Genomic DNA, 26,489 nt, shown 5'->3' with positions numbered 1-26,489 from the left:
TACTCTCACCAGATTCGCACCACCAAGGCATGACATGTCCAGTTGGGAAGGAGTGCACTGCATTCTCCGCATTACAATCCAGGCATTGCCATCCACCCAGTGGATAAGAGGAACATAACCATCTTAGTAATACTTGCAGAATACAAAGAGAAAATGTCCAAATTCCTGGGTGATGCGGCTTATAAGATGACGACAACGACAACAACAACAACAACCAGCCAGAAGCAGTGCAAGGTGACTGAACGTCTTTGAACAGCTTTTACAGAAGGGAGAGCAAAATGCTGTAGGATTCCAAAGGTACACAAAGAGGGCACACCTTTGATACCAGTAGTGACTACAATAGGATGACCAACGTACCAGCTTGGAAAACACTTGATATTAGTTTTGAGACTTTTGGTTGACAATTGTGAGCGCCACGTCAAGAACTCAGCTCAGTTTGTGGAGTATTTACGGGAACTCGCATTGGCCAGTTCAGATCTTGTGGTCAGTTTCAACATTGTATCACTTTTTACCAGAGTTCCACTAAAGGAGTTATTAGAACTTATTGAAAAGAAATTTGGGCCTTCATTCACCAAACTTTTCAATTTTGTGCTCCCATCCACGTATTTTCTTTTTGGAGATTACTATGAAGAGACGATAGCGTGTCTATGGGTAGTCCTCTGTCACCTGTGGTGGCCATTACATACGTGGACGACTTTGAGGACAAGGCACTAGACTCAGCACAATTAAAACTGAGTCTTTTACAGATATGTTGATGATATGTTCACCATTTGGCTTCACTAGGGAGATGAGCTTCAAGTTTTCTTGTAGCATTTTAAGTCTATCCACAACCAAATTTATCACCTTGGAGGTTGAGCAAAATGGTCAGCTGCCATTCATGGATGTTCAGGAATGGCAAAAACCAGATGGAACACATGCCTCTAGCTGCCATCACCCATCACAAAGGGAAGGAGTGCTAAGCATGGTGGTCCACAGAACTTTTGTAATTTCTGACAAAGAAAGGCTAAAACTGAAACTGGGCCGTCTCAGGGTCATGTTCCAGAAAAACAGCTATAGCAACCACCAAATTTGATGTGCCTTCAAACAAAATGCTGTACTACAGCCAACACCTGATGAAGACCAGCCCAAAAAGATAGCCTACATTCCATACACAGGTAATGTATCTGGAAAAATCTATAGAATTTTATGACAACAAAATATTAAATGTATGTACTTCATGCCGGTAAAGACCAAATCCCTTTTAGCAAAAGTAAACGATGATCTGGGACTCCAGAAATCTGGAGTGTGTTACATATCATGTGAGTGCAGGAATGCATAGATTGAACTATTCACACAATTGAAGAAAGTTCTATGGAACACAAATGACACATCAATCTCCAGTAGACCACAAAATCAGCAATTTCTGAACGTTGGCTTGAAACCAACTACAAAAGTCAAATGTGAAGATACAAAATTCTTCCCAGTACTGGGACTGTGTATACAAGGAGGATATCAAAATCCAGCTACATGAGAACCTCGTCAACAAGGACAGTGAATTTCAGTTTAGTCAAGTGTGGGCTCCAGCACAGAAAATTCTCTAAATGCAGTGGAAATGGAACACTGAGCACAGCAAAGGCGGAGTGCAGACAGAGGACTGCCACTCAATTCTGGAGCACAAGTTATCTCCACGACAGCAGCTGGCACATTGTGCAGCCCATACACAGGGTTAGTGGAAGGGGGAGACAACCGGTATATATATATCGCACCTGCTAGTCCAGGATGTCAGTCTGCAGGAATTACCTAATCATGATGACGACATGTTACACCATCAAATGTTTGTTCTACATTAATCAATCAATCTGGCCACATGCTCAAGAGACTTTAAAGTTCTGTTGTGTGTGCCAACTCAAAAGACAATGCGGCTGAGGCTTTTCACTAACCTTTTAATTATTTGCTGCATTAGTAACTGCCAAACGTGTTATTTTCAAGAAAACAATATTACAGTAAAATGTAAATTTATTATATCCAATTGTTGAACATAACACAGAATGAAATCTTGCAGTCAGCTGATATTTATATATACTCTGTAAATTCGTGAGTGCAAGAGCATAAACTGATTTGAGTTACAGTAATAAAGAGTAACAAAAAGTATTTACTTTTTGCCATTTTGATTATGCTGCATGTACTTGCAATTAGTTCAACAGTATGTACATATATTTCACAAAAGAGTTTATTCACATTTACAATGTTGTTCAAATACATTTTTAGGTAGGGGGAGGCATGCAGAGTTATTAATAATGAACCCCTGTCCTAAATTCAAGAGTAATCATCAGTATCATTCAGAATTGCAAAATTAACCTTCACATAGATAAATCTGAAGAGCACTTTCATATCAGTGAATTACTTTAATGACTCTTTGTTCACACTCAGACTACCAGTTCCTGCTGTGCAGAGGTTCAAGAGGTTCCTTCAGTATACTATCTATTCAGTTTATTCAAGGAGCATATGTTAAGATTATACTCTTAAGAATTTGTCAAATTAGCACTTAGTGTCAGTTCCATTTTTTGTCACTCTATATACCCATTACCTAGATTTTAATTGTGAAGAAAACTTTGTAACACAGCATGCATTAATATTGCTTCTATTTTTCAGCACAGAGATTCCAAAGAAAACAACCCAGATATTCCATTTGAATTTAATGAAGCAAATAAGAAGGTAAGGCTGCAAAAAGCAATGGATTTTGTGACAATTGATATGCATATGCTAATTGAAAGTCCTTGGTGGAATATAACTCTAATCTGTAGGACAAATTCCTGGCTGACAATTTAACTCACTCATAGGCCATCAGTTCTGGCTTCTCACACTTCGTTACCCTGTTTTACACCATATATCTTCGGTAATTTATGTTTGGTCCCAGTAGCTGGGTTTGACCTCCACCTTTTTCAAAACTTTATACTGACTTCGGCCATGTGGAGGTCACCTATGGCAGCCAGTCAGGTACCTGTATACAGTAGTAGCCCTCCTGACCACAGAGAGCTGTCATCTCCTTGCACATGCCAAGGAGTATTTGAGGGCACCGGCACTCCAAGTACAGGCCATCATGCCAGGTGGCCTTTGCTCTGGATGGGTGATGCTCATGAGAGAAGCCCTCATTTGGAGCAGATGGTATCATGAAATGACCAAAGTTATCAGCCAGTGGTGTGAGGCCTTGGCAGTTTCTTCAGACTGACCGCAATTTAGTGTCAATTGTTACGACTCTAGAAACTTCTCCTCCTTGGCTACGCAATGGCAGGAAAAGAAAACCCTAGTGACTTTGTCCTCTCAGTTCCTGGATGCACCCAAACAGGTGATGGGTCCTTTCCCTCTGTTAAACCAATGGGGTTTTCTTCTTCTTTTTTTAGTATTGGAAACTTATTCGCTGAATTCTCTTCCCTTAGCAAATTACATCTTAAGATTTCAAACCCTACCCAGTCTTTGGTGTTACTCTCTTGTAAACAACTCAATGATGTATCTGTTATCATCACAGCCCATAAGAATCTCAACATGCTGGAGGAATTGATTTTTCACGAGGACCTAATACTAGACAGATGAACTACACAGACAGAGTGTTGAAGTTTTCCCCTTCATACATTGTATGATTCAAGCCCCACAAGACAACAGAATAGACACCAGCCCATTCAGCCTCAATTTTGAGAGGGATTAATCTGCAAAAAAGGTGAAACTGATGTGCTACCACTGTGATGTGAAGCAGTATTTCCCACCCCCGATGCAGTGTTTAAAATGCTAGCACTTTGGATGTATGTCTTTCCTGTGTACATATGACCAAATTTGTGGAGGCTATGGTTGGCCATTTCACAAAAATTCACTGTTTGTGCTCCTGTCTGTCTGTGTCAATTGCATGAATGATCATCCTCCCCAATACCCAAAGTGTCCTAACAAACTCCAAGAACACACAATCCAGGAACTGAAGGTCACTGATCGTCTCTCATATTTTGAAGGCAAGAAAAAATAGACTCATTGATATCAACCTTTGCCACCACTGTGGACAGGTCTTCAGCAGTAGCTGGTGAATTTACTCAGTCAGTGTCGACATCTGGTAGTTGCATGAATAAACCTGACCGTGGGGGTGATAGACCCTTCCCACTTGTGGCTCCTGCAGCACCATCTTTGGGAACGAATTCCTGCATCCAGCTGGAGAAGCAGCTTTCTCCTCCGGCATCTCCCATTCAGGAACTCACTCTCTGGAAATCAACAGATCAGAGAGCTGTCACCAGCTAATGGCTGAAGGAGACACAGGCTGTGGGTCCCAGGGCTGCCCACTCTTTCTCTGTTCCTACATCCACATCAGATTAAGCTCTCAAGAATTCTGACTGTTAAAATTTGTGGAACAGGAGAAGAAATTGTGGGGAAAGATTACTCCAGTGACCCTGGAGGTGGCAGTTTCCACTACACTATCTAACTCATAACCAGTGCTCATTGATGATATTCCACCTCCACTGATGACAGTGATCATGGGGTGTGAACTGTTCCCGAGGCCACTTCATGCCTAATCAGTAAATGTGATGATCCAGTAGAACTACTGGAACTACGACAACTAATTGTTCTGCAATCAATGCTGCTCTCAAAGAAACACACTTCAGTGCTGATCATTTCCCATCTGTTCAAGGTTACTGTGCACTCTGTCAGAACCATGCTGGCCTGTAGAGCATTTGGAAGGGTCTGTACATTGATATGCACATGTCTTGTCACAGGGTGGACTCCTCTCTGTATCACAATGGAAGCAATGGGACTCTCTCTCTCTCTCTCTCTGTGTGTGTGTGTGTGTGTGTGTGTGTGTGTGTGTGTGTGTGAGAGAGAGAGAGAGAGAGAGAGAGAGAGAGAGAGAGCGCACAAACAACCCCAGCTATCGCCATTTACTTGCCTTCAGGCACAGCACTTACTCAGCTTGAGATGACTGACCACTTTAATCCAACAATTCTTCCCCCTTTTGTCCTCCAACATGTGGCTTACAATGCACACCAATTTGTATGTAGGGGCCTTCTGATTGACCAGCCTTCTCCTCCCCCCCCCCCCCCCCCCCCCCTCAATCTTGATGTGTGTTCCCAATGGCAGTACTCCTGTTCACTTTAGTGCTGCCCAGGGCACCTTTTCGGCTATCAGCCTTACAATCTGTTCCTCCCAATCTTACGCCTTTGCTGTCACTGTCCCGTAGATTAACAACCACAGTGGGTTTGTACAAGAGCCAAGTGGCAGTTATGTACCTCTGCCGTTGCTTTCACCCCCACTCATCAGATTGCATTGACAAGGTTTTGGGCATTCCTGCTGCTGGAACTGCTGTTAGCCTTTCTACAGGCCCTTCTTCAATGCCAGCTAGTGCCATTGCAGAGCAAATACATTGCATCAGCTATTCATGATCATCAAAGCATCCTGCAGTGCCTCAAGCAACATCCTTCTCAGACCACCCTTCTCCCTTGTAAGTACCTTCACACTAAGGTCACTAAGTAAACACAGTAAGAAGTAATGCTGGGGTGTTCAGTCTCCTCCTTGGGAGCATGTGCCTCTTCATTGCAGCTGTAAACCAAGGTCTTTTGGGTCAGCAACTGTTTGGGATGTCTTCCTTTAAGGTAGTAGTTGTACTGATGTCTGTTCTTACTGAACACCTTGCAGTCCACTCTGCGAAAATGTTAGTGTCCTTTTCTTACCCAGCTACTTTTAAAATTCATAAATGACAAGTTGGAGGAGGAGGGGGAGGGGTTGGAACCTCACCATCAATAATGCCCCTGTGAGAATAAGACTCTTTTGTGTGTGGTTAAGCTCCCACAAGAAGAGTATTTTTGACGTTTTCCTGTCTGATGTATGCTGTTGTATCATGCACACATCTTGTTTTATCTTTATATTACCGTATTTACCCGAATCTAAGCCGCACTTTTTTTCCGGTTTTTGTAATCCAAAAAACCGCCTGCGGCTTAGAATCGAGTGCAAAGCAAGCGGAAGTTCTTAAAAACGTCGGTGGGTGCCGCCACAACTTAGTTCTGCTGCCAAATATATGTAGCACTACACAGGAATGCTTTGTAGGCACAAAGATAAATACTGGCGCCAAAACCTCTGCGTCAGTAAATAATTTTTTTTAAAAAAAGGGTGGAAGACAAGCTTTTTTTTCTCCGCGCCGAGTTTCGACCACTGCATTTTCATACATTATCCAACGAAGTAAATACAAATTCCGTATTGTTCATCTTCGAATGTAGCAGCATTTCAATGTATTACGAAAACCTGACTGGCAAGAATGTTTAGGATGTTTGTCAATATGGCCAACTCTACATTCTGAATTTTTTCCTATCTGTGAGAAGAGATGGTTGCTAATAGGAACTTTTATAAATTGTGAATCATATGCAGTATTCTCGTCACCATAACAATAATACGAATATAAACATTTTGCCGTGTATTGTTTTGTGTTTGCTGCTATCTCATTTAAATCCTGTCTGCGTAATAAACCACAAAAGACAACAGCAAATGCAGAAGAATATACATATCATGTCATGTTTATATTCGTATTATTCTTATGCTAAACAGTGATACAGTCAGAAATGAAGCGAGGCAATTGACTAGATTTTTAAATCTAAGATGACTCTAATTTCTGTGCAGAATGCAATGTACTAAAGAGGCGCCTGCAAAGATTTTCAAACGGAGAAAAATTTTCGCTAAACTCTCGTTCAGAACATCTTCTATCATACGCAGTCTATTATTTGGTTCTTGTTGATCATTATCAAAGAAAGCAGCAGTGTAAGTAACAAGAAGTAGCAGTCTCTTGCCATTGTTTCGCTAATGAGACGATTCCTCTCTCTCTCTCTCTCTCTCTCTCTCTCTCTCTCTCTCTCTCTCTCTCTCTCTCTCTCTCTTTTTTTAATTTGTAAGCGGCGGTAGCACGCACAAAAGCAAGCCATGCCACGATCGGCGACAGGCCGTAAACACGCAGTATCAGAGTATGACAAACAATGCATGACACAGTACAGTAATGCATTTTCAGCGTAGAGCGACGTAAACACCTATAACAAAGAAAACTGCGCTTATCAGATCAAAGAAAAATAAGCAATCAATTCAAACCAGACGAAGCACGTGAAAAAGGAAGGGTACCCATATAAATACGGACAGAGTGCCTGACGCATAGCAATGGCTACCTGGTAAAGCTTACCTGCTAAGCTTAAGACTCGAACCAAACTACTGTAGCTGTATCGTCATTCATTCGACCTAAATGTTCTCATATTACAGTGGACCAACTTTGTTTCTATTTGGAGATGCGGCCTAAAACTTTTCTCTCCCATTGAATTTCGAGTCTCAAATTTCAGGTGCGGCTTGGATTCGGGAATTTTTTTTCCTTGATTTCGAGTCTCATTTTTCAGGTGCGGCTTAGATTCGAGTGCGGCTTAGACTCGAGTAAATACAGTAAGCAATAAAGTGTGTGTGCATTCCATTCATCTGCTTTCTCCATTTCACTACAAACATTCCAACCAGGAGCTCCTACATTGGTGACCCCGCAACAAACAGCAGCAGCTAGTGCAACTTAATCAGTGTTCTTTACCTGATTGTTGTCCCATGGTTGCTGCTCTTACAGACAACATGTACAAGAAAGTGACATTCATGGTGCTTCATATAATGTTTTTCACTACCCAAATCAGCCTTCAGTATATGTGAAATGTGAAAGTGGTGTTCTATCTGCAGTGTATGGCAGGTGTCTGATGACCCAGCATACACACCACATAGTATTACCTTGTGGATTGACGCTCTTTCAGATGCCTGCAGCTAACACAGCTCCACTGCACTGCAACAGTGTGCCACAGTAACAAGGGTGCTGTGATCACTGGACACAGCCGACACTATTTTTCATCCACAAAACAACTTGATGCCACCCACTTCCTGGTATCCGTACGCCGGGCAGCCTTTATAGACTCTCCGACAGTCTGACACAAGTGGTTGAAGCTGACCATGAATCTGAGTGACATAAGAGAAGTCTCCAGTATTGTGCACAAGGACCAGGACTATGCCACTGCAGCCACCAATTGTGACAGTGACTTATTCCGATCTTACCTGTGGCAGTGTAATCTATGGTGACAGACTGTGCTCTCTCTCTCTCTCTCTCTCTCTCTCTCTCTCTCTCACACACACACACACACACACACACACACACACACACACACACATCCTTCTGGACATGTATTGATATAATGACAATTCTTAATATAGATCATGATGATCTCTTATGTTCCCTTCATTGAGATGCTGACTGTTGTCATGTTTCCTTATTTGCTTTCTTGTAAAAATCAGCTTCCTTTGCTCAGTGCTGCATTGGCTCTTTTTTGTTTTCTGCGTGCACTATCCCATAACAGGATACTTTACAGCTGTCGCTGTCGAAGGTTCGAGTCCTCCCATTGGTGTGTGTGTGTGTGTGTGTGTGTGTGTGTGTGTGTGTGTGTGTGTGTGTAAGTTATTACCACAACTTTGAACTTTTTGATACTTCACAAACCTGGACTACAATAGGGGTGCAAGTGTACACCAGCAATGTATGACGACTCGTAACCTCGTCATTGATTTTGGTGATGAGTTCAGAGCTTCCTCACATCAACTAGGCAATATTTTGCCAACTATTCCAGGTCTACACAGTAGCAACTCATGAGATTTTACTGGTCCATCTGTCCAGCATGATCCAGTTGAATCCATTCATAACCTTAAGGCGAGACTAGCTATCAAAGCCGTGCGAGATGATTCTTTGATTGTCATCCGTGCTACACAGTCTATGGGGTTTCATCTACTGGCTCCCCCAGACCACAGAACCCAGCACACCAACAACAAAAGTTTTGTAGAGCATATATACAGCATTTGCATCCCAAACTACTGCCATCCCAACAGGAGCACTGAGCAACATAGTTTGTAACCATTGACTACATCCTACAGAGTCATGGCATCTCCAATTACACTTGCCAGTTTGTCAACTTATTGAGCACCATAGGAGACCACACCTACATTATCCGTGATGTCAGTTAGCACATCAGGCTAATGACAAATTTGATGCTGCCAAAGAGGCATTGCACCACTGGCAGAGTGTCAGTTATGATCAGTGATTTATGAGGATACACATGTCAACAGAATGCCATTGCAGCTTTTGAGACATCTCTTTGCATCTATCACCTCATTGTTCATGTGGGATGTTATGCTGTGGGCACCACAGATACAAATGGTAATGATTTTGCATGAGAGAGAATTGATGGAATGCAAATTAGTCGTGGTTGGTAGATTTTTTGCAGTCGTGCAGCAACAGCAACATGTAAATTACCAAACAATGGCGATCACCAGCACGTTCCCAGCACAATATGCTGTCTGTAGTCGTTAGCAGCTAACGTGATGCATTCTGCATGCTTGGGAGAGATTAGACCCCACTGTGAGGCCGCTGCCCTTTGGCCAGCTGTGTCCACCTCCCCCGTGGTGAACAGTAACATTCCACACACAGTTGGACTGTCGTGACCATGGCGGTATTGATTCAACTCTTGTTTTGGTGACAGGGCACGCATCTGCTCTATGCAGTGCAACCACCCAAATGCAAGACATGATCCAAATAGCAGCATATGAAAATGATATCCATAGCTCCGATATGAGGGCCAAACTAATTTTGCCCCACCTCTAAACAAAAGTGGCCAACTCTTTGTGCTAGCACTCAAAAATCAATACTTTCTGACTGACATCGGCTCAGAAGCGAGCTCCATCCCCAGGAAGAAATCACCAATGAAGCTTAATACACCTGCCACCCAACTACACACGACAAATGATTGTCCTATCAAACTTTGTGGAACTGTCACATGCAACATAGACATTGGCCTACATGACAAATTTCCATGGCAGTCGCCACTGTTCAACAGCTGTATTTGGGTGCAGATTTCCTCTGTCACTTCCATATCTCTCCAGATTTTATGCAAGAAATCCACAGAGAGTCTGTACCTGGCACCACCAGTAGTTTGCCACTTTATACACAGCTGCCTTTGAGGACACTTGGCCGCAGGAATCTTTCCACGTGACCTACATGAGTGAGACAGCAACCCTCACAGCATCAGCAGTGGACAAACATGTACAGAATGCAATGCATGTTCCACCACAGACTCAGGTCAGTATGATAATTTTTTCTCTCAGTGACATCAAATTATCTGTGATTACATAAAGGTTATTGACTGATGCCTCCTTAACCACAGAGCACCTAGGACAAAACACTTGCAAACAGAGCCTGATGGCACCACACCCACTACCCAGCCACCTCTACAGCCTAGCATTTCCCCATCACAGCTTGATGTTTTCAAGACAGATCGGCAATTGCAACACGGCTGCCCCCATTGACCTCCACCCTACCTCAGCCAGTATTACCTGTATTGAGATGGGGGTGAAGATCACATCACATTCTTTTGCTTCTCTCTCATCAAGAAACAGCCCAACGATGCCCTGCATAGCAACCAGCTGTGGCACTGTTGGTCAAGTGTGCCTGCACGAAGATGTCAGTAGATGCAGCCTCTGGGGACTGCTTCCTCCAGTTCACTGCATTCCTGAAGAGGCAGGGTCTTCATGGGGACCTCACTGTTGATAATGCAAGTGCAAGATAATGAGACCCTTTCATGTGTTGTTGAGCTCCAGTGAGGAGAGTACCTGTGGTGTTTTACAGTATGCTATTTTATCGTGTACCTGCATTTTGTTGTATCTCCATATTAAGTAACAAGGTGTGTGTGAATTCCCTTCATCTGCTCTCCGTATTTGACTGTGAGCATTCCAACCTGGATATCCCACAAGCTGACATGGCTGGTCCCACATTTGCCAATTAGACTAACCGCAAGTGTAAACTTAACATGATCTACTTCTTTGCCCACACCTCTTGGGGTGCTGGTCGCACTAATCTCGTTCATATTTACTGGACCTTGCTCTTGTCTGTATTGGAATATGGTTGCTGGGTTTATGGTTCAGCAGCACACACAGTTTGGATTGAGTTCATCGTGGAATCAGATTGGCCAGTGGCGCTTTCTGGACTAGGCCCTTAAGACATTTTCCTTGCTGAAGGAGATCTTTGCTCTTCAGTTCCAAATGTACCAGCCCTTGCTCACTTCTGCAGTCATCAGATAATTTCCTAATCAACCAACACATCAAATTGTATTTTGCATACAAGGTGCATTGACTCCCAGACACCTACCCTCTGGTTAGATTGTAAGTGAAAATGTGCCTTGAGATCCTCTGCCAGGACCTCCACCTAACCTCCTTAGAATGTGTACCCCCATGTTTTCCTTGCAAATTTCCCCCCTCTTCCCCTTCCCTCCCTTAGTCAACACCTAGGCCAAGATTTAAGAGCAATCTATTTCAAGGTCCTAAGGTTTGTCTCTCCCATCACCTTTCAGCATCTATTTCACCAGGGTGTTACTGTCATTTACACTGATGGCTTTAAAAACATGTATAGGACAGGATATGCTCCTACATCTCTTGTGGTCAACATTTGTTGCCAGGAATGTGTAGTGTGTTTATGGTAGAGCTGATAGCCATTAACAGAGCCTTATGTTTTATTAAACAGACCTCCATCAACTGCATTTTTATATGTATTTATTCAGTCGCTTCCTTTCTCTGCTGCCTCAATCATCCCTTTTTTACTCCGTTTTAATACCTTTTATATGTGGTTAGCTCCATTTCTGTTGCATCCTATTTTCTGTTTCAGGATTAGTGCTCTGATGCATAGTGGATGCTGTTCCCTTCTTTAACGCTTCGACTATAAATGGGTTGGGGGTAGGACAGCTGTGGGGAGAGAGGGCCCTTGTAGCATGCAGAGTCCTTGGGAACACTCTCCTAGCCCCACACACTTACTGACCTGATTATTTCTCTTATCTTGTTTTACTATTGTATTTCAAACTACTGTCCATTAGGTTTGCAGCCTTCTCACATTTACTATTAAGAATCTCCTGGATGGAAGGCATTCTTTACTCTGTCCTTAATTGGATTGGCAGGGGTCAGATGTGGGTGGGGTTTCTCTCACCACCAATGAGCCATAGAAGAGCCATTGTCCATGACCTGTGTAGCAGCCTGACCCATATATTTTTACTTCTATTTAAATTCTTTCTGATCTCTGGCATCAGTATTGCTTTCAGTGCCTGCATCTACCACTCCTACATACTTTCATGATCCAGTCAAATTTCTGGCATGTATAACATCCCTTTCCCTTCCAAATATGTAGACCATTTACAGAGGGCGACATAGTAAAATGATTTTTAGTGTCTATCACTTGAATTTTGAAGACTGTTCAGTTGGTTAATAACACAAACATTACAATACAGGTAGACTTGTGATTTTTATTAATACTTTTTCATCAGACAATTCCATATCATGCCACTAAACAATTGGTAAAGAGAAAAGCAACAATATTTACAAGGAGTGTGTCACAGAGTGTGATTGTAATATTAAAGAAAGTGTGTGCCAGGCCAAGACAGCTGTTCGTGAAAGTTCACAAAAGAGAGCTGGAATAGAAGTGGTACTGGTGGGCAGCACCAGTTGTCACTTATACGCCAGCATTGTAGACACAAGAAGTTACTTGTTGCTCCCACCAAGTGTGAAAAAGAAGTGTAATTTGGTTTCTGCAAGCAGAATGGAATTGTGAAGCAGAAATTCATCGGAGAATGAGCCGAGTGACTTCAGATTGATGGTGTTAATGCGTGAATAGTGCCGAAAGTTTAAAGATGGCTGAAATGACGTGTGTGATGAAGGGGGCGAAGAGTGCAAGTCTGTCATTACAGCCAACCTTGCTGAACGAGTTGACAGAATGGTTAGAGAAAACAGTACATTCACCATAACTGCTTTGTCTACGGAAATTCTGAAATTTCAAGATCTGTCGCACACTCTGTCGTTACTGTACATTTAGGCTACAAAAATCTTTGTGCTTGTTGGGTTCCAAAAATGTTGACGGGCACCCACAAAAGTCACCGAATGGCCTCAGCTTTGAATTTCCTTGACCGTTAGCACAATGGAGGAGAGAACTTTTTGAAATCAATTGTTACTAGAGATGAAACTTGGATCCAATACGACACACGGGAAAAAACGACAATCACAGCAATGGACGCCTCCAAATTCACCAAACAAACCAAAAAAATTCAAACAAACATTCAACAACAGAAAGGTTATGGCTACTGTGTTTTATCACCAAAAAGGTGTGTTGCTTGTAGAGTTTATGCAGCCCAGAACCACTATCAATGCAGTTGCTTATTGTGAAACTTTACGACATTTGTGGAGAGTAAAAAATTGTGTTGCTCCATGATAACACTCGTCCACACACTGCTGGCGCAACCCACAACCCAATGGCTCCTTGAACAATTTCAGTGGAACATTTTTGATCATCCGCTGTACAGTCCTGACCTGGCACCCAGTGACTTTCACCTTTTCCCTGAACTGAAGACGTGGCTAGGAGGGCGGCACTTCCAAACGAATGAAGATCGTCAAAACAATGTCAATGCTCTGCTCCTTTGAAATCATTGGCAGCAACATTTTTTGAAGAGGGCTTTGCAAAGCTTTTCCATAGGTACAATAAATGTCTCAATCTTTACGGTGATTATGTTGAAAAGTAACCGTAAGTGTACAAAACGTATGCTAATAAAATAATTGTTTTCTATGCACTTGTCTTTTATTTATAGCCTGTTGGAGGTTGAAAAAAAAAAGGGAAAAAAGGCCCTTTTAGATATCAGTAATGTCATATCTCAATAAGGAGCTTGAAACTTTCACCACAGGTCAGGAGCATGTAGAGGAACTCTGGCTTGAGTTTAAAAGAATAGTTGACCGTGCACTGGATAGCTATGTACCTAGTAGAACAGTTCATAATGGGAGGGAACCTCCATTGTATACAGTTACTGTAAACAAACTTCTAAAGAAACAGAGATTGCTGCATAATAGGTGTAAAACAAAGCGTAGAGCTGTAGATAGAGAGATGCTGAATGTTACGCATTTGGCTGTCAAGAGAGCAATGTGTGATGCCTTCAATGACTATAGTTTCAGAATATTGTCAAAAAACCTTTCACAAAATCCAAAGAACTTCTGGGTGTATTTTAAGGCTGTTATTGGCACCAAAGTTATTGCCTAGTTCCAAGCGAACGAGCCAGGAACTGAAACTAAGGTTAGCAAAGCAAAAGCTGAAATACTTCACTATTTCCAAATGTTCCTTTACAAAGGAAAACCCAGGAGAATTGCTCCAGTTTAGTCCTCATACCATTGAAAAGATGAATGAAATAAGTATTAGTGTTCATGGTGTTGAGAAACAGTTAAAATCATTGTAAGTGAACAATGCTCCAGGTCCCGAAGGAATCCTTGTCACATTCTATACTGAATTTACATCTGAGTTAGCCCCTCTTGTAAGTAAAATTTGTTCTAGATCCCTTGAACAAAAAATCATGCCTAGTTCATGGAAAAAGGCACAGGTCATACCCATCTACAAGAAGGGTAGTAGAAGTGACCCACAAAACCATCATCCAATATAATCGATTTGTTGTAGAATCTTAGAATATATTCTGAGCTCAAACATAATAAGGTATCTTGAAGAGAATGACCCCCTCAATGCCAACCAGCATGGATTTTGAAAACATCGATCATGTGAAACCCAATTTGCACTTTTCTCACATGAAATAGTGAAAACTTTGGATCTATGCGACCAGGTAGATGCCATTGTTTCTTGATTTGCAAAAAAACATTTGACTCGGTACTGCATGTGTATTGTCAAAAGTATGATCATATGCATAGCAAGAGAAATTTATGATCGGTTTGAGGACTTTTTGGCAGAGAGAACACAGAATGCTTTCTTGAGTGGAGAGCGATTGTCCGATATAGAAGTAACTTCAGGTGTGCCCCCGGGATGTGTGTTGGGACCCTTGCTGTTCCTGTTGTGTAGTAATGACATTGCAGACAGTATTAATAGTAAAATCAGGCTTTTTGCAGAGGATGCAGTTATCTATAATGAAGCACTTCCTAAGAGAAGCTACATAAAAACTGTCAGATCTTGATTTTAGCAAGGATGTACCCTCTGCCATGCACTTCACGATGGGATGTAGATGTACCTCCTATCTGCCGTGTGTGTGTGTGTGTGTGTGTGTGTGTGTGTGTGTGTGTGTGTGTGTGTGTGTGTGTTTTACAAGCATATTAAAATATTTATCTTCCATATTCTTTTTCATGTTCTTTTTCTTTTCACAGAGGGCAGAAGCCATAATGGCAATTTATCCTGAGGGACATAAAAGAGCTGCTGTCATTCCCTTGCTCGACTTAGCACAACGACAACATGGATGGTTACCAATTTCAGCAATGCACCATGTTGCTGAACTTCTTGGCATGCCACGAATGCGTGTCTATGAAGTTGCAACGTTCTACACAATGTTTATGAGGTAGTGTTGAAGGACGGTAGGAGTAAATTTGTTAATGAGCTGCATTCTTCTGACATGTTATGTTGCTACAGCCTATATATAATTATGGAAGTTGTTACTGGAGGCCAGTTCTGTACAGTATTTTTTGTTCACATTGATCACTAAACATCTGAAAAGCACCCTCACAAGAAAAATGAACTTCGATGGACACCAGTAAATAATTCTTGTGAAATGTGGACATGTTGAACAAAGATTGCCATGATCACAGGAGTTCATTATGCATGAAATATGGCAAATTGTACTTTGCTTTGGATTCTAGTTTGAACAGTATCCCCCTTTATAATTGTTTAGGTGCTTTGTTACATGTTTTAGGAGATTCGCAAAAGCATACCTTCACTAGTAGGACAACAATTGGTAATCAGGTGGTGATCATTTAAAATACTAAACATTGATAAGCTTTCTACTTTGTCGTATCTTGTCCGGCTATAGAATGGCCCAATAATTTGTCTTTCAGCAGTACCTTCCTTCAGGTTTTGTTAGTGTCATTTTAATTCTGATTGTGGCAAAACCGTTTGACATGTATGTGCTTCATTTCTTCTCCCAAGTTATTTTATTCTACCACATAGAACATTTTTGTCAGACTTCCATGAAAATATATTGTTCTGCAATCTTTTACCTTATTTTAATCTGTAGGACTTAAATCTCCCATGATCATCCTATTTTTTAATATTTGTCCTTTGACCCAAATTATTTTAAATGCTTTCATGTTTAATTCTCCTTCTATTAAACAGAAGCTTTGCTTTTGTTCCTTACAGTTCTTGCAGCCACCAAATGGCCCCACTAGTGGTTTTACAAGGAGATTCCCAGCTGCTATGACTATCTCCGTCCATAGGAACCATTATTAGGGAACTGAATTATTCTTTCCTTTTTTGCCATCGACACCTATTTCCTTATGTTTCAGAGGTTGCGTTAAAAAGCACCATGATAAATGCACGATAAATCCACATTGTGATTTATTACATCTGTAAGGCTCATATGTATGCTAGACTGTTGTGTACTACCTCCACTCTGTGTGCATAAACATTGCATGTAAAAAACTTCAGAATATTTAGAGTGCATACTTTTCCTGTGTCTTTTGAGTACTAAAATGTGCTTTCTTTTTCCAGGCAGCCAACTGGCAAGTTCCATGTGCAAGTGTGCACAACAACACCTTGTTGGTTAAGAGGCTCTGATGATATTATGAACTGTATCAAAAGGAAATTAGGAGTAGGACCTGGGGAGACGACAAAAGATGGGATGTTCACGGTATCGGAAGTAGAGTGTTTGGGGGCTTGTGTGAATGCCCCCATGATACAGGTCAATGATGACTATTATGTAAGTACAATCAGGGTTCACATTTTTTCATTATTTTACATGTATTTGTAACTGTCGATGTACAGTATGTCAAAGATAAACGCAACCTGACTTGTGACTTAATAGTTTCCCATTAGCCCAGTCTTATGACAGGGTAATTGTAACAGCTTAATTTGTTGCTTGATACTGGTGTGAGTATCTTTTTGTCGTAGTGTGAGATATTCAAGCAAAGTATGCCACTTTTTATGAATGAAAGTGTACTTACAGTTCTGTGTGTGTATAGTTGAAGCATTTCTGTGCTGGTTCATTTGAGAAGACTCGTGAAATTTTTTGTGAACCGTTCCTGAACTCCAGTACTGAAAAAAGAAGCGTTCAGATGTTGATGAAATGGCAATCCAGTGCTGATCTTCTAATTATAAACTTACGCATTATTTTTCAGTTGAAGTCTGGAAACAGTTGTAAATATTTTGCAAAAAATTAATTTTAACCTGAAAAAATCTGTCAGGAGGCTTTTGCAACAGACAGGTGTTTATCATATATAATGTCATTCTGTCCTTAAGTCCATATACCAGAAACCCTACCACGTTTTGTGTGTTCAGGCATTCAGTCACATGTTTATTAAGATTTCAAAGTGGTGGAAAGATTGGCAACATGTTTTAAATGTTCATGGCAACATGTTTTAAATGTTAATAAATGTAAAATTTTGCACTTCACAATGATAGTAGCTTATGATTACAATATCAGTGAGTCACAGTTGAATCAGTCAATTCAAATAGCTCGGTGTTACAATCAGCGGGAATATGAAATGGAACAATCACATTAGGCTCAGTCAAAAGTCAAGCAGATGGTAAAATGTGGTTCATTTGTAGAATAATAGAAAAATGCAGTTAGTTTACTAAAAGGCTTGCGTACAAAATACTCACGCAACCACCTTAGACTAATAGTAAAGTGTGTCAGACCCATACCAAACAGGACTAACAGGTAATATTGAATGTATACAAAGAAGGGTGGAATGAATGGTCAAAGGTTTGTTTGACACAAGGGATAGCATTGTGGAGATGCTGAAAAACAGAACTGGCAGGTGCTTGAAGATAGAAGCAAACTATCTGTGAAAGCCTACTTAGAAAGTTTCTAAAGTCAACTTTAACTGAAGAGTCTAAGAGTATGCTACAACCCCCTTCATATCCCTCTCATACAAATTGCGAAGATAAGATTAATTACAAAGCAGACAGAAGTGTTCAAGCAATCATTCTTTCTGTGTTCAACATGTGAATGCGATGGGAAAACGCCCTAAAATTTGTACTATGGGAAGTACTTTATGCCATGCACTTCACTGTAGTGTCCAGAGAAGGTTAAGTACTGCAATTGGTTGCTTAAAAGTATTGTTGATTGTAAACTTGATACTGTATTTTTTTGAGTGATGACATTTGGTTTTGTTACCATGTGAATAGTTGAATTAATCAGTACTGGTCCACAAAAAAACCTTACATTGGGCATCAAATATCTCTTCATCATAAAAAAAAGTATGGCATGTGGTTTCTGGTAGTCGAATTACTGACCCATTGTTCTTCGAAAGCACGGCCAGTATATCTGGTTATCTTCACCTTTTTGGAACTTTTTGTTTGTGGCTGCCTCATTCACATAATGTACATGGTAATGATTTTTCTGTAAGTGGACATTTAAAATAAAACTTGCATGAAATAACCCTAAATCAGTTGGCCAATTGAAAGAAAACATACACCAGAGTATTGAAATAATTTATGTTTCAGTTATGCACAAAGTGGTTTTGAATGTGATATAAAGAGCATAAAAATGCATTGAGATGTTGGGCAAGCAACTTCAAAATATGCTACAATTTTCAACATGTTCAGATCCTCTTACACAGTCCTATTAGGAACTGCATCCTATTCACATGCAGTGCCTGTTTGGGAACTGGAGACACCATATTTCTGTGAATGAGGATAGATGTGAAGTTCCAATGTATGGCATATACTTTTGCTGAATGCAGCTACTGTGTTGTGGATGAGCAGAAAGGATTCTGTCAGAAGCCCATAAGATGGTACATATAGGACGGTGCCAGAGTGTCCATTTGTTGGCTGTAAATTTTGTGGTATACATAACTTTGAAAGGAAAAGCAGCAAATTGTAAAGTGTAATTTATTGTATTCATAAGAAAGGCTTGTTGGGAGTTAGTAGGGCACTGGTAAAATTATTGTTGGGTGCTATTGAGACCCTGCAGATAGGAGAAACTGGCATTCAGAGAGGTAATGTGTATGATGACAAGCAGATAATCAAATAGTCAGGCAAGAGAGATGTGGTAGAGGCAGTGTGTTATGTGGTTATTTCTTATGTGGAAAAGGGGAGGATGGCCTTCAAAAATTTGTTTCACAGAAGAAAGCAGGAAGAAAATCATATTTTTGGTAAGTCCTGCATGATTGAATTTTCGTACACCACCACCTTGCTGAATACCCAGTAACAGATTGAATAACATATTGGACCTTGCGCTTCCAATATCTCTGCAGTTCTAGGATCTAGTTGCAATTACAAATGCGGAATTATTTGTCTTCTTCCTAATAGTTTCCCTCTTCCTTTTACTCCAAGAGGGAAATATTTTCATTCCATAAGCCTTAGAGCAGTCTTTATTTAGTACCCGTGTTGATCAGATCTTTAAGATTTTGGAGAATACACACACATGTCAATCCTTTTTCATACCTGATAATTACTTGTACATATTACAGCTGTGCATTTTATGTATGTGTACAGGAGGACCTAACTGTGAAAGATACTGAAGAAATTTTGGATGACCTCAAGAATGGAAAGCAGCCTAAAGCTGGACCAAGGTATTTTCTCAGAAGCTACTGTCCCCCTTCCCCCCCTCTCTCCCTCGTCCTCTCCCCCCTATCCCTCCCCCCCCCCCCCCCTCTCTCTCTCTCTCTCTCTCTCTCACACACACACACACACACACACACACACACACACACACACACACACACACACACACACTCACTCTCAAACCCACACACCCACCCACACTCACTCCTTTTTACCTTTCTTGTGTTCTGTGCATATCCATTCTGCCTGTACTCTGATTTTTCTTGAGTGTAGTTCTCTTACTGGATTCATTGAGGCCAGAAGTGCATTTAGTAACATGGAATTTGCACAAGTTTTGTTTACTTTGTCTCTTCTTTGTTGACAGAGTAACTGTTTTTTATTGTTGGAAATCCAGAGATTCACAATTGTTTCTTAGTTAGTACATCTCATCAGCCCTTCTCTAGTTAATTTTCAGCTGTTCATCTTAGCTACAAACATAAAATTATTTGCCAGTGGAAACTGCAGGTAGAAGTATCAACAATATAAGGAAAATGTAGATTGCTATTCACTGTAAATCATCCTTATGGTAAGTAACAATCTGTCTTTCCCTTACATTGTCAATAACATTATTTGAGATAACCAGTTAGCATAAAATATCTTATAAAAGGAAGAAAAAGGTTGTTACAAAAACTGAATTATCATCCATGATAAGTGTTTAGGACAGGTATTCAATCATATTGATATAGCTTTTGCCAGACACATATGATTGTTATTTTTAGCCGTAATGCTACATTTGAGAACCGTGACTGTGGGATAATTATTTATTTGCAATTTCTGTTTCCTGTCACTTTCATTTGTTTTATGTTTAATGAAACATAATAAAACATGTTTAGAACATACATACATAGAAATGTTGCTTAAAAATAAATTGTCTTAAACTAAATTAACCTAGAACTTTTTGTCCATTGTTCGTTACTGTAGGGGCTGGTGTGGCATATGGGGGGTGGGGGCTGGGGGGGCTGTGGATGGCCAGAAATGAACGTCAGTGATGTCTTCTGCTGATTTTTCATGTTGGTTTTGTATGACATCACAGCCGGTATAGGATGCAGATAGTTTTGCATCAGTTGTGTTTTGCAAAAATCATGCGAAAGGCTTTTATATGACAGATGATTGCTTATGATTTTATCACCTTGTAGCTTCACTTACATCATTGGTGTAATGGCAGGGCTGTTGAGTAATGTTACACTTCTGCACTTTGTTTTTGTCACTGTTTTTCAACGCAATTCACTGCACAAATTGTTTCAACATGTAAATATTATGTACTTAATACAAGATGGCGGACTTGTAGCATGGGACTCACAAGGGAACCTCCCCATTGCACCCCCATCAGATTTAGTTATAAGTTGGCACAGTGGATAGGCCTTGAAAAACTGAACACAAATCAATCGAGAAAACAGGAAAAAGTTGTATGGAACTATGCAAAAAAAAAAAAGCAAAATATACAAACTGAGTAGTCCATGTGCAAGATAGGCAACATCAAGGATAGTGTGAGCTCAGGAGCACCATGGTCCTGTGGTTAGCGTGAGCAGCTGCGGAACGAGAGGTCCTAGGTTCAAGTCTTCCCTCGGGTGAAAAGTTTACTTTCTTTATTTTCGTTATGATCTGTCCGTTCGTTCATTGACGTCTCTGTTCACTGTAATAAGTTTTGTGTCTGTGTTTTGCGACCGCACCGCAAAACCGTGCGATTAGTAGATTAAAGGATGTGCCTCTCCAATGGGAACCAAAAACATTTGATTGCAAGGTCATAGGTCAACCGATTCCTCCACAGGAAAGCACGTCTGATATATTCTATACGACACTGGTGACGGCATGTGTGTCACATGACAGGAATATGTTGTCAACCCACCTAACTTGTACACTTGGCGAATGGGTAAAAAGATTCTTCTACCTTGCCCGATTTAGGTTTTCTTGTGGATGTGATAATCACTCCCAAAAAAGTGATGAAAACATAAGAGTTTGTCACATAAACTGTGCAACAGTTTCACAGTTTTCCCTGTGCTCTGTCAAAACATATGTTTTTAACGTTTTCAAATTTTTCTGTGTGTAGACTGTCAAATCCTGCATATGTCCAAGCAAATCTGAACATGTCCTGGAATTATGGAGAGCGAAGTTGATTATTATGTGTGAGTGCCTGAACTTTGATAATTGTCTGAAAATTAAAAAATAAACTTTTCACTCGTGGGAAGACTTGAACCAAGGGCCTCTCATTCCGCAGCTGCTCACGCTAACCATGGGACCACGGCACTCCTGAGCTCACACTATCCTTGATGTTTCTTATCTTGCGCATGGACTATTCAGTTCGTATTTTTTTTTTTTTTTCTTCACACAACTTCTTCCTGTTTTCTCGATTGATCTGTGTTCAGTTTTTCAAGGCCTATCCACTGTGCCAACTTATAACTAAATCTGAGAGGGGTGCGATGGGGAGGTTCCCTTGTCAGTATCGGTTATCGAGATTTTGTATCAATATTCTTGGTACTGACAGATTTGTAGCTGTTTATTTACTTTGAAACATCTTGAATCTGTTGAGTTAGAACTGGCTTCAAACTGTTGAAGAATTTTGAGTATTTGAATTTGGTTATCTCATTAAGAGTGTCATTTCCATGTTTTGTATTATGAATGAAAATTTCCATTTCTTCCATGACATCCACTCTTTTACTTTTTCCTATTTTGTGTAAAATTTCGAGGTTGTCTTGGACTTTCAAAGGGTGGCCTGTGTCTTTAATGTGAGTTACTTCTGCTGGTTCGTTACATTTGTCGAGTCTGTAGCAGTCTAAATGTTCATTGACTTGAGTTCTGAAATTTCTGCCTGTTTGGCTTATATAATATTTATTGCATTGCTGCAGGCAATTTTGTAAATGCCAGATGCATCAATATTGTATCAGGTGATTTCATATTGTGAATAAGCTTCCTACTTATGTGGTTGTTGGTGCTGAAGCTGATTTTTACATCTGTGTTTTTGAGTAGTCTTGCTAATTTGTCAGATACCATTCCAAGATATGGAATTTTTACATATTTTGACTGCTGGGGCACTGTCAGTTGTGAGTGTAGTTTGATGTTGTTTGTTCAGTTTATTTTTTATCTGTTGTGACATGGTACTAATTAGTGAAGGATCATATCCATTGTTTATTGCAGTATATGTTATGTTCTAAATGCATTGTATTATGTTTGATTGAACATAAAACAAATAAAAGTGACTGTTAGCGGAAATTACAAATAAATAACGTATGATAGTTACTGCAGGAGCAGATAATATATTTCTGTGAAAGCAAAGATTTTTGATTAATTGCACCTTTATTGCTGTTTATCACACTATTCCAATTAATTTTATATTTCAGGAATGGCCGTTATGCTGCAGAACCAGCAGGCGGCCTCACATCACTAAAGGGAGAACCTCCAGGCCCTGGTTTTAAAGTGCGCTCAGATCTCTGAACTGTGTTAAAGTAATCATTTAAATAAAAGTGTATGTAATTAATAAATATTTTATGTTGGTAACAATAGATGTCGTGCATTTGTAACATGTTTTATGTTTTACTTACTGGTATTGTTATTTACATGGATCTTTAGGTGCTTTCCTCTGTTTATTATTATTTTAGTATTCACTTCAGTAATGTAAGTTCCAGGATGGACACACACACACACACACACACACACACACACTCACTCACTCACTCACTCACTCACACACTCTCTCTCTCTCTCTCTCTCTATCTATCTATCCATCCTGTGACCACAAATGAAGCAAGAATTATGCAGGCAGTTGTGTGGAAGAATAGTTTCTTAGACAAGCGAATGGTCTTTTGTTCACATAAACAATATGACAGCATCTGGTCTTTCTTATCAGTCCCAGACATTTTCACATTGTATTTGACAATTGGCATTGTGATTATTTGCTGACATGTATTCATCACTTGTTATATTTTATAATGAAATTCTGTGAAATTGTTACTAACTTCTTGTCTGTCCTTCCATTTTCTGATCATCACTGCTTGCAAAAATTGAGCAATTTTATTTCCTTTACTCAGTATTGCAGATACAGTTTCTTTAAGGTTAAATAGGAGGAACACCCCTAAAGTCCCAGTGCAATCTGTTTTCAGGTTCGATACAGATTTAGCTAATGTACAGGAGTTGTAATAATTTTCTATGTAAATAAGGTGGCCAACAAGCAGCTTGTCCTCCAACAAATGCAGAATGACCTTTTCAGCATGAGATTTGCCACCCAGATTGTCATGCACCCCCACATACAAAGTGCAGTATTTATGAAACCATCTGGGTTGTTCAGTGTGTTCATTTTAATTCCATATTTATGCTTTTTGTTTCGTTTATATGGTCCAAAAGACAATGTTTCCCTCCAAAGAAATGTTGATTCGCCTGAAGATAATCTCTTCCTGGGTAATACACTTGACATGTTCTCTTTTTAAAATAATTTAGTTGAGACCCTATTTTGTGTAATCAATCATCTTATTTTCTTTGTCATAGCTGTAGATTTTTAGCAAAATGTAATGAATGTAAGATCATATATCTGTCTTTGCTCATACTCATCACTGTTCTTCTATTTTGAAACAGAAGATCGTCCAGTAGTAATCGGACAGATTTCAAGTTACCTGTATGTAATGAAATACTCAGGAGACAAATATTTTGTCTATACTAACAGGTTTCCAGCTACAAATCCTAGACTTGTTCTTCATATTACTGCTAAGAAGTATATTCACAGTGCTGTATTCTGTGTCATCAACTATATGCTAAGTAATTAGTAGCCTAAAGAAATCCATTGGTGTATTGCTAGTAAGATGAATAAGTAATTATTCTCATTTTGTAAACATATTTTATGTAGTTAATCATGCCAAGTCTCACAGGATTTATTAACTTCGGCCAGTGTGGTTTATTCATCAACAACAATTACATCACTATCATTGTCCATATCTTCCAATTCTGCACTCTCATGAAATATATTTGAAAGCTCTGCTTCCACACTGTCATGGCTTTGGCAAGTTTCTGCGGTCTTGACATTCTAGCTATCCTCCTCTGATTCTTTGTTATTGAATTCAGAATCACTATCTTCTAATATGTTCAATAACTGATTGACAGTGATTTTTTTTCTTCCTACTCTTTTTAGTGTTAGAAGACCCTGATGTTGGTTGATTAGTCACCATTTTAAACAACGTATGCCTCAGACAACTAAGAACAAGAAAACGAAATTGTAGACATCATTGTTTGCATAAACATGTGTTCACAGCTGCAAAACAAGACTGAGTAGTACACCTACTTGTAACCTTATGCCACACTGGCTCATTGGTCACAGAAATGCTTATAAGCATTAGAAACACTGGGCTAGAGGCTTGTTTTGATGTTTGTAAGCACCAGCTGCAGCGAACATGTTGATACATCCACATTCCTTATTTTAAAAAATCTACTTATCAAGTGGTGGCAGAACGCACACATAAGACAGTTGTAATTGGCAAGCTTTCAGAGCCAGTGAAGGAAAAGGACTGGAGAGGTCTAGGAAAAGAGGTAGATTTTGGGAAAGTCACCCAGGACTGCAGGTCAGGGGAGACTTACTCCATGGGATGACAAGGAAAGACTGATTGTTGGATACTGCATTGGATGAGATTAGAAAACCTGAGAGCTTAAAGGTGTAAGACAGGGTACTGTGCAGACATTCATTACTGCTTAAACATCATGCATGAGTTAATAACAGTTCATTGTATGTAACAGTGGTAGGAGGGGGCAATGAAAAATAAATGGGTAAGACAATGAAAGATGTAGAAAACTAAAACAGAGTGAAGCAAAGATTAGTTACTGTGAAGAAATGCCGAGATAGAAGAAATCAATATAAGTTATGGCCAGGTGGTTGGCGAGAACCAAGGACATATTGTTGTCCTAGGTCCCACCTGCGGAGTTCTGAAAAATTAGTGTCTAGGGGAAGAATCCAGATGGCGAGTGTGGTGAAAGAGGCACTGAGGTCACGATCGACATGTTGTAGAGCTTATTCTACAACAGGATATTGTGAGTTGCTAGTATACACCCTGTTCCTATACCCACTCATCCTAATTAATTTGGCAGTTGTCATGCTGATGTAAAAGCCTGAACACTGTTTACATAACAGCTGATATAGACATGGGTCATTTCACAGGTGGTACTATCAAAGGGAGAGCCACCTGGAAATGACACAGGTCATACACCAGCTGTTACGTAACCACTATTCAGCCTTCTACATTGGTGTAATTATCATCAAGTTTTTAATTAGGATGAATGGGCATAGGCAGAGGGTGTACCCTGACAACTCACAATATCCTGTTGCAGAGCATGCTCTACAACATGACACTCGTGACCTCAGCACATGTTTCATCACACGTGCCATCTGGATTCTTCCCCCAGACAACAGTTACTCAGAACTCCACAGGTGGGAACGAGCACTACAATATGTCTTTGGTTCTCGCCACCCACCTGGCCTTAATTTATGTTAACTGCTTCCATCTCGGCATTTCTTCACAGTAACTACTCTTCGCCTCACCAAGTTTTAGTTTTCTACATCTTTCATTGTCTTACCCATCTATTTTTCACTGCCCCCTCCTACATCTGTTACGTACAATGCACTTATTGTCCACTCTTAACTCGTGCATTATGTTTAAGCAGTAATTTATGGCTGCTTATTACCCTGACTTCCACCTTTTAAGCTCTCAGATTTTCAAATCTCGTCCGATGCACTCCCCAACAGCCAGAGTTTCCTCCTCGTCCTGTGCGATAAGTCTACTCTGCCCTGGGGTTCTGGGTGGCTTTCCTGAAATCTATCCCTTTTGTAGACCTCTCCAGTCATTTCCTTTCACCCCTCTTCCTTCCCCTTCGACCCTTCTGCATGGAGGAGGAGCCACTGGCTCAGAAAGCTTGCCAATTA

The 26,489-nt window shown here is 40.3% G+C and overlaps 1 protein-coding gene across 1 annotated transcript in view; it reads left to right on the top strand.

Moving 5' to 3' along the window:
* Positions 1-23,094, top strand: part of LOC126176949 (probable NADH dehydrogenase [ubiquinone] flavoprotein 2, mitochondrial) — a 42,995-nt gene extending 19,901 nt beyond the window's left edge. Inside the window, exons 3-7 of the mRNA XM_049924157.1 lie at positions 2,632-2,694; positions 15,208-15,395; positions 16,541-16,748; positions 19,490-19,566; positions 22,933-23,094. Coding sequence (XP_049780114.1) covers positions 2,632-2,694; positions 15,208-15,395; positions 16,541-16,748; positions 19,490-19,566; positions 22,933-23,026 — 630 coding nt within the window. The 3' untranslated portion in view covers positions 23,027-23,094. The remainder of the gene's footprint in view (positions 1-2,631; positions 2,695-15,207; positions 15,396-16,540; positions 16,749-19,489; positions 19,567-22,932) is intronic.
* Positions 23,095-26,489: the final 3,395 nt, after the last annotated feature.

This window comes from Schistocerca cancellata, chromosome 3 (assembly GCF_023864275.1).
Source record: "Schistocerca cancellata isolate TAMUIC-IGC-003103 chromosome 3, iqSchCanc2.1, whole genome shotgun sequence".
NCBI classification, from domain to species: domain Eukaryota; kingdom Metazoa; phylum Arthropoda; class Insecta; order Orthoptera; family Acrididae; genus Schistocerca; species Schistocerca cancellata.
Note: the sequence above shows the minus strand (reverse complement) of the source record. Positions and strands in the feature narration are given on the sequence as shown.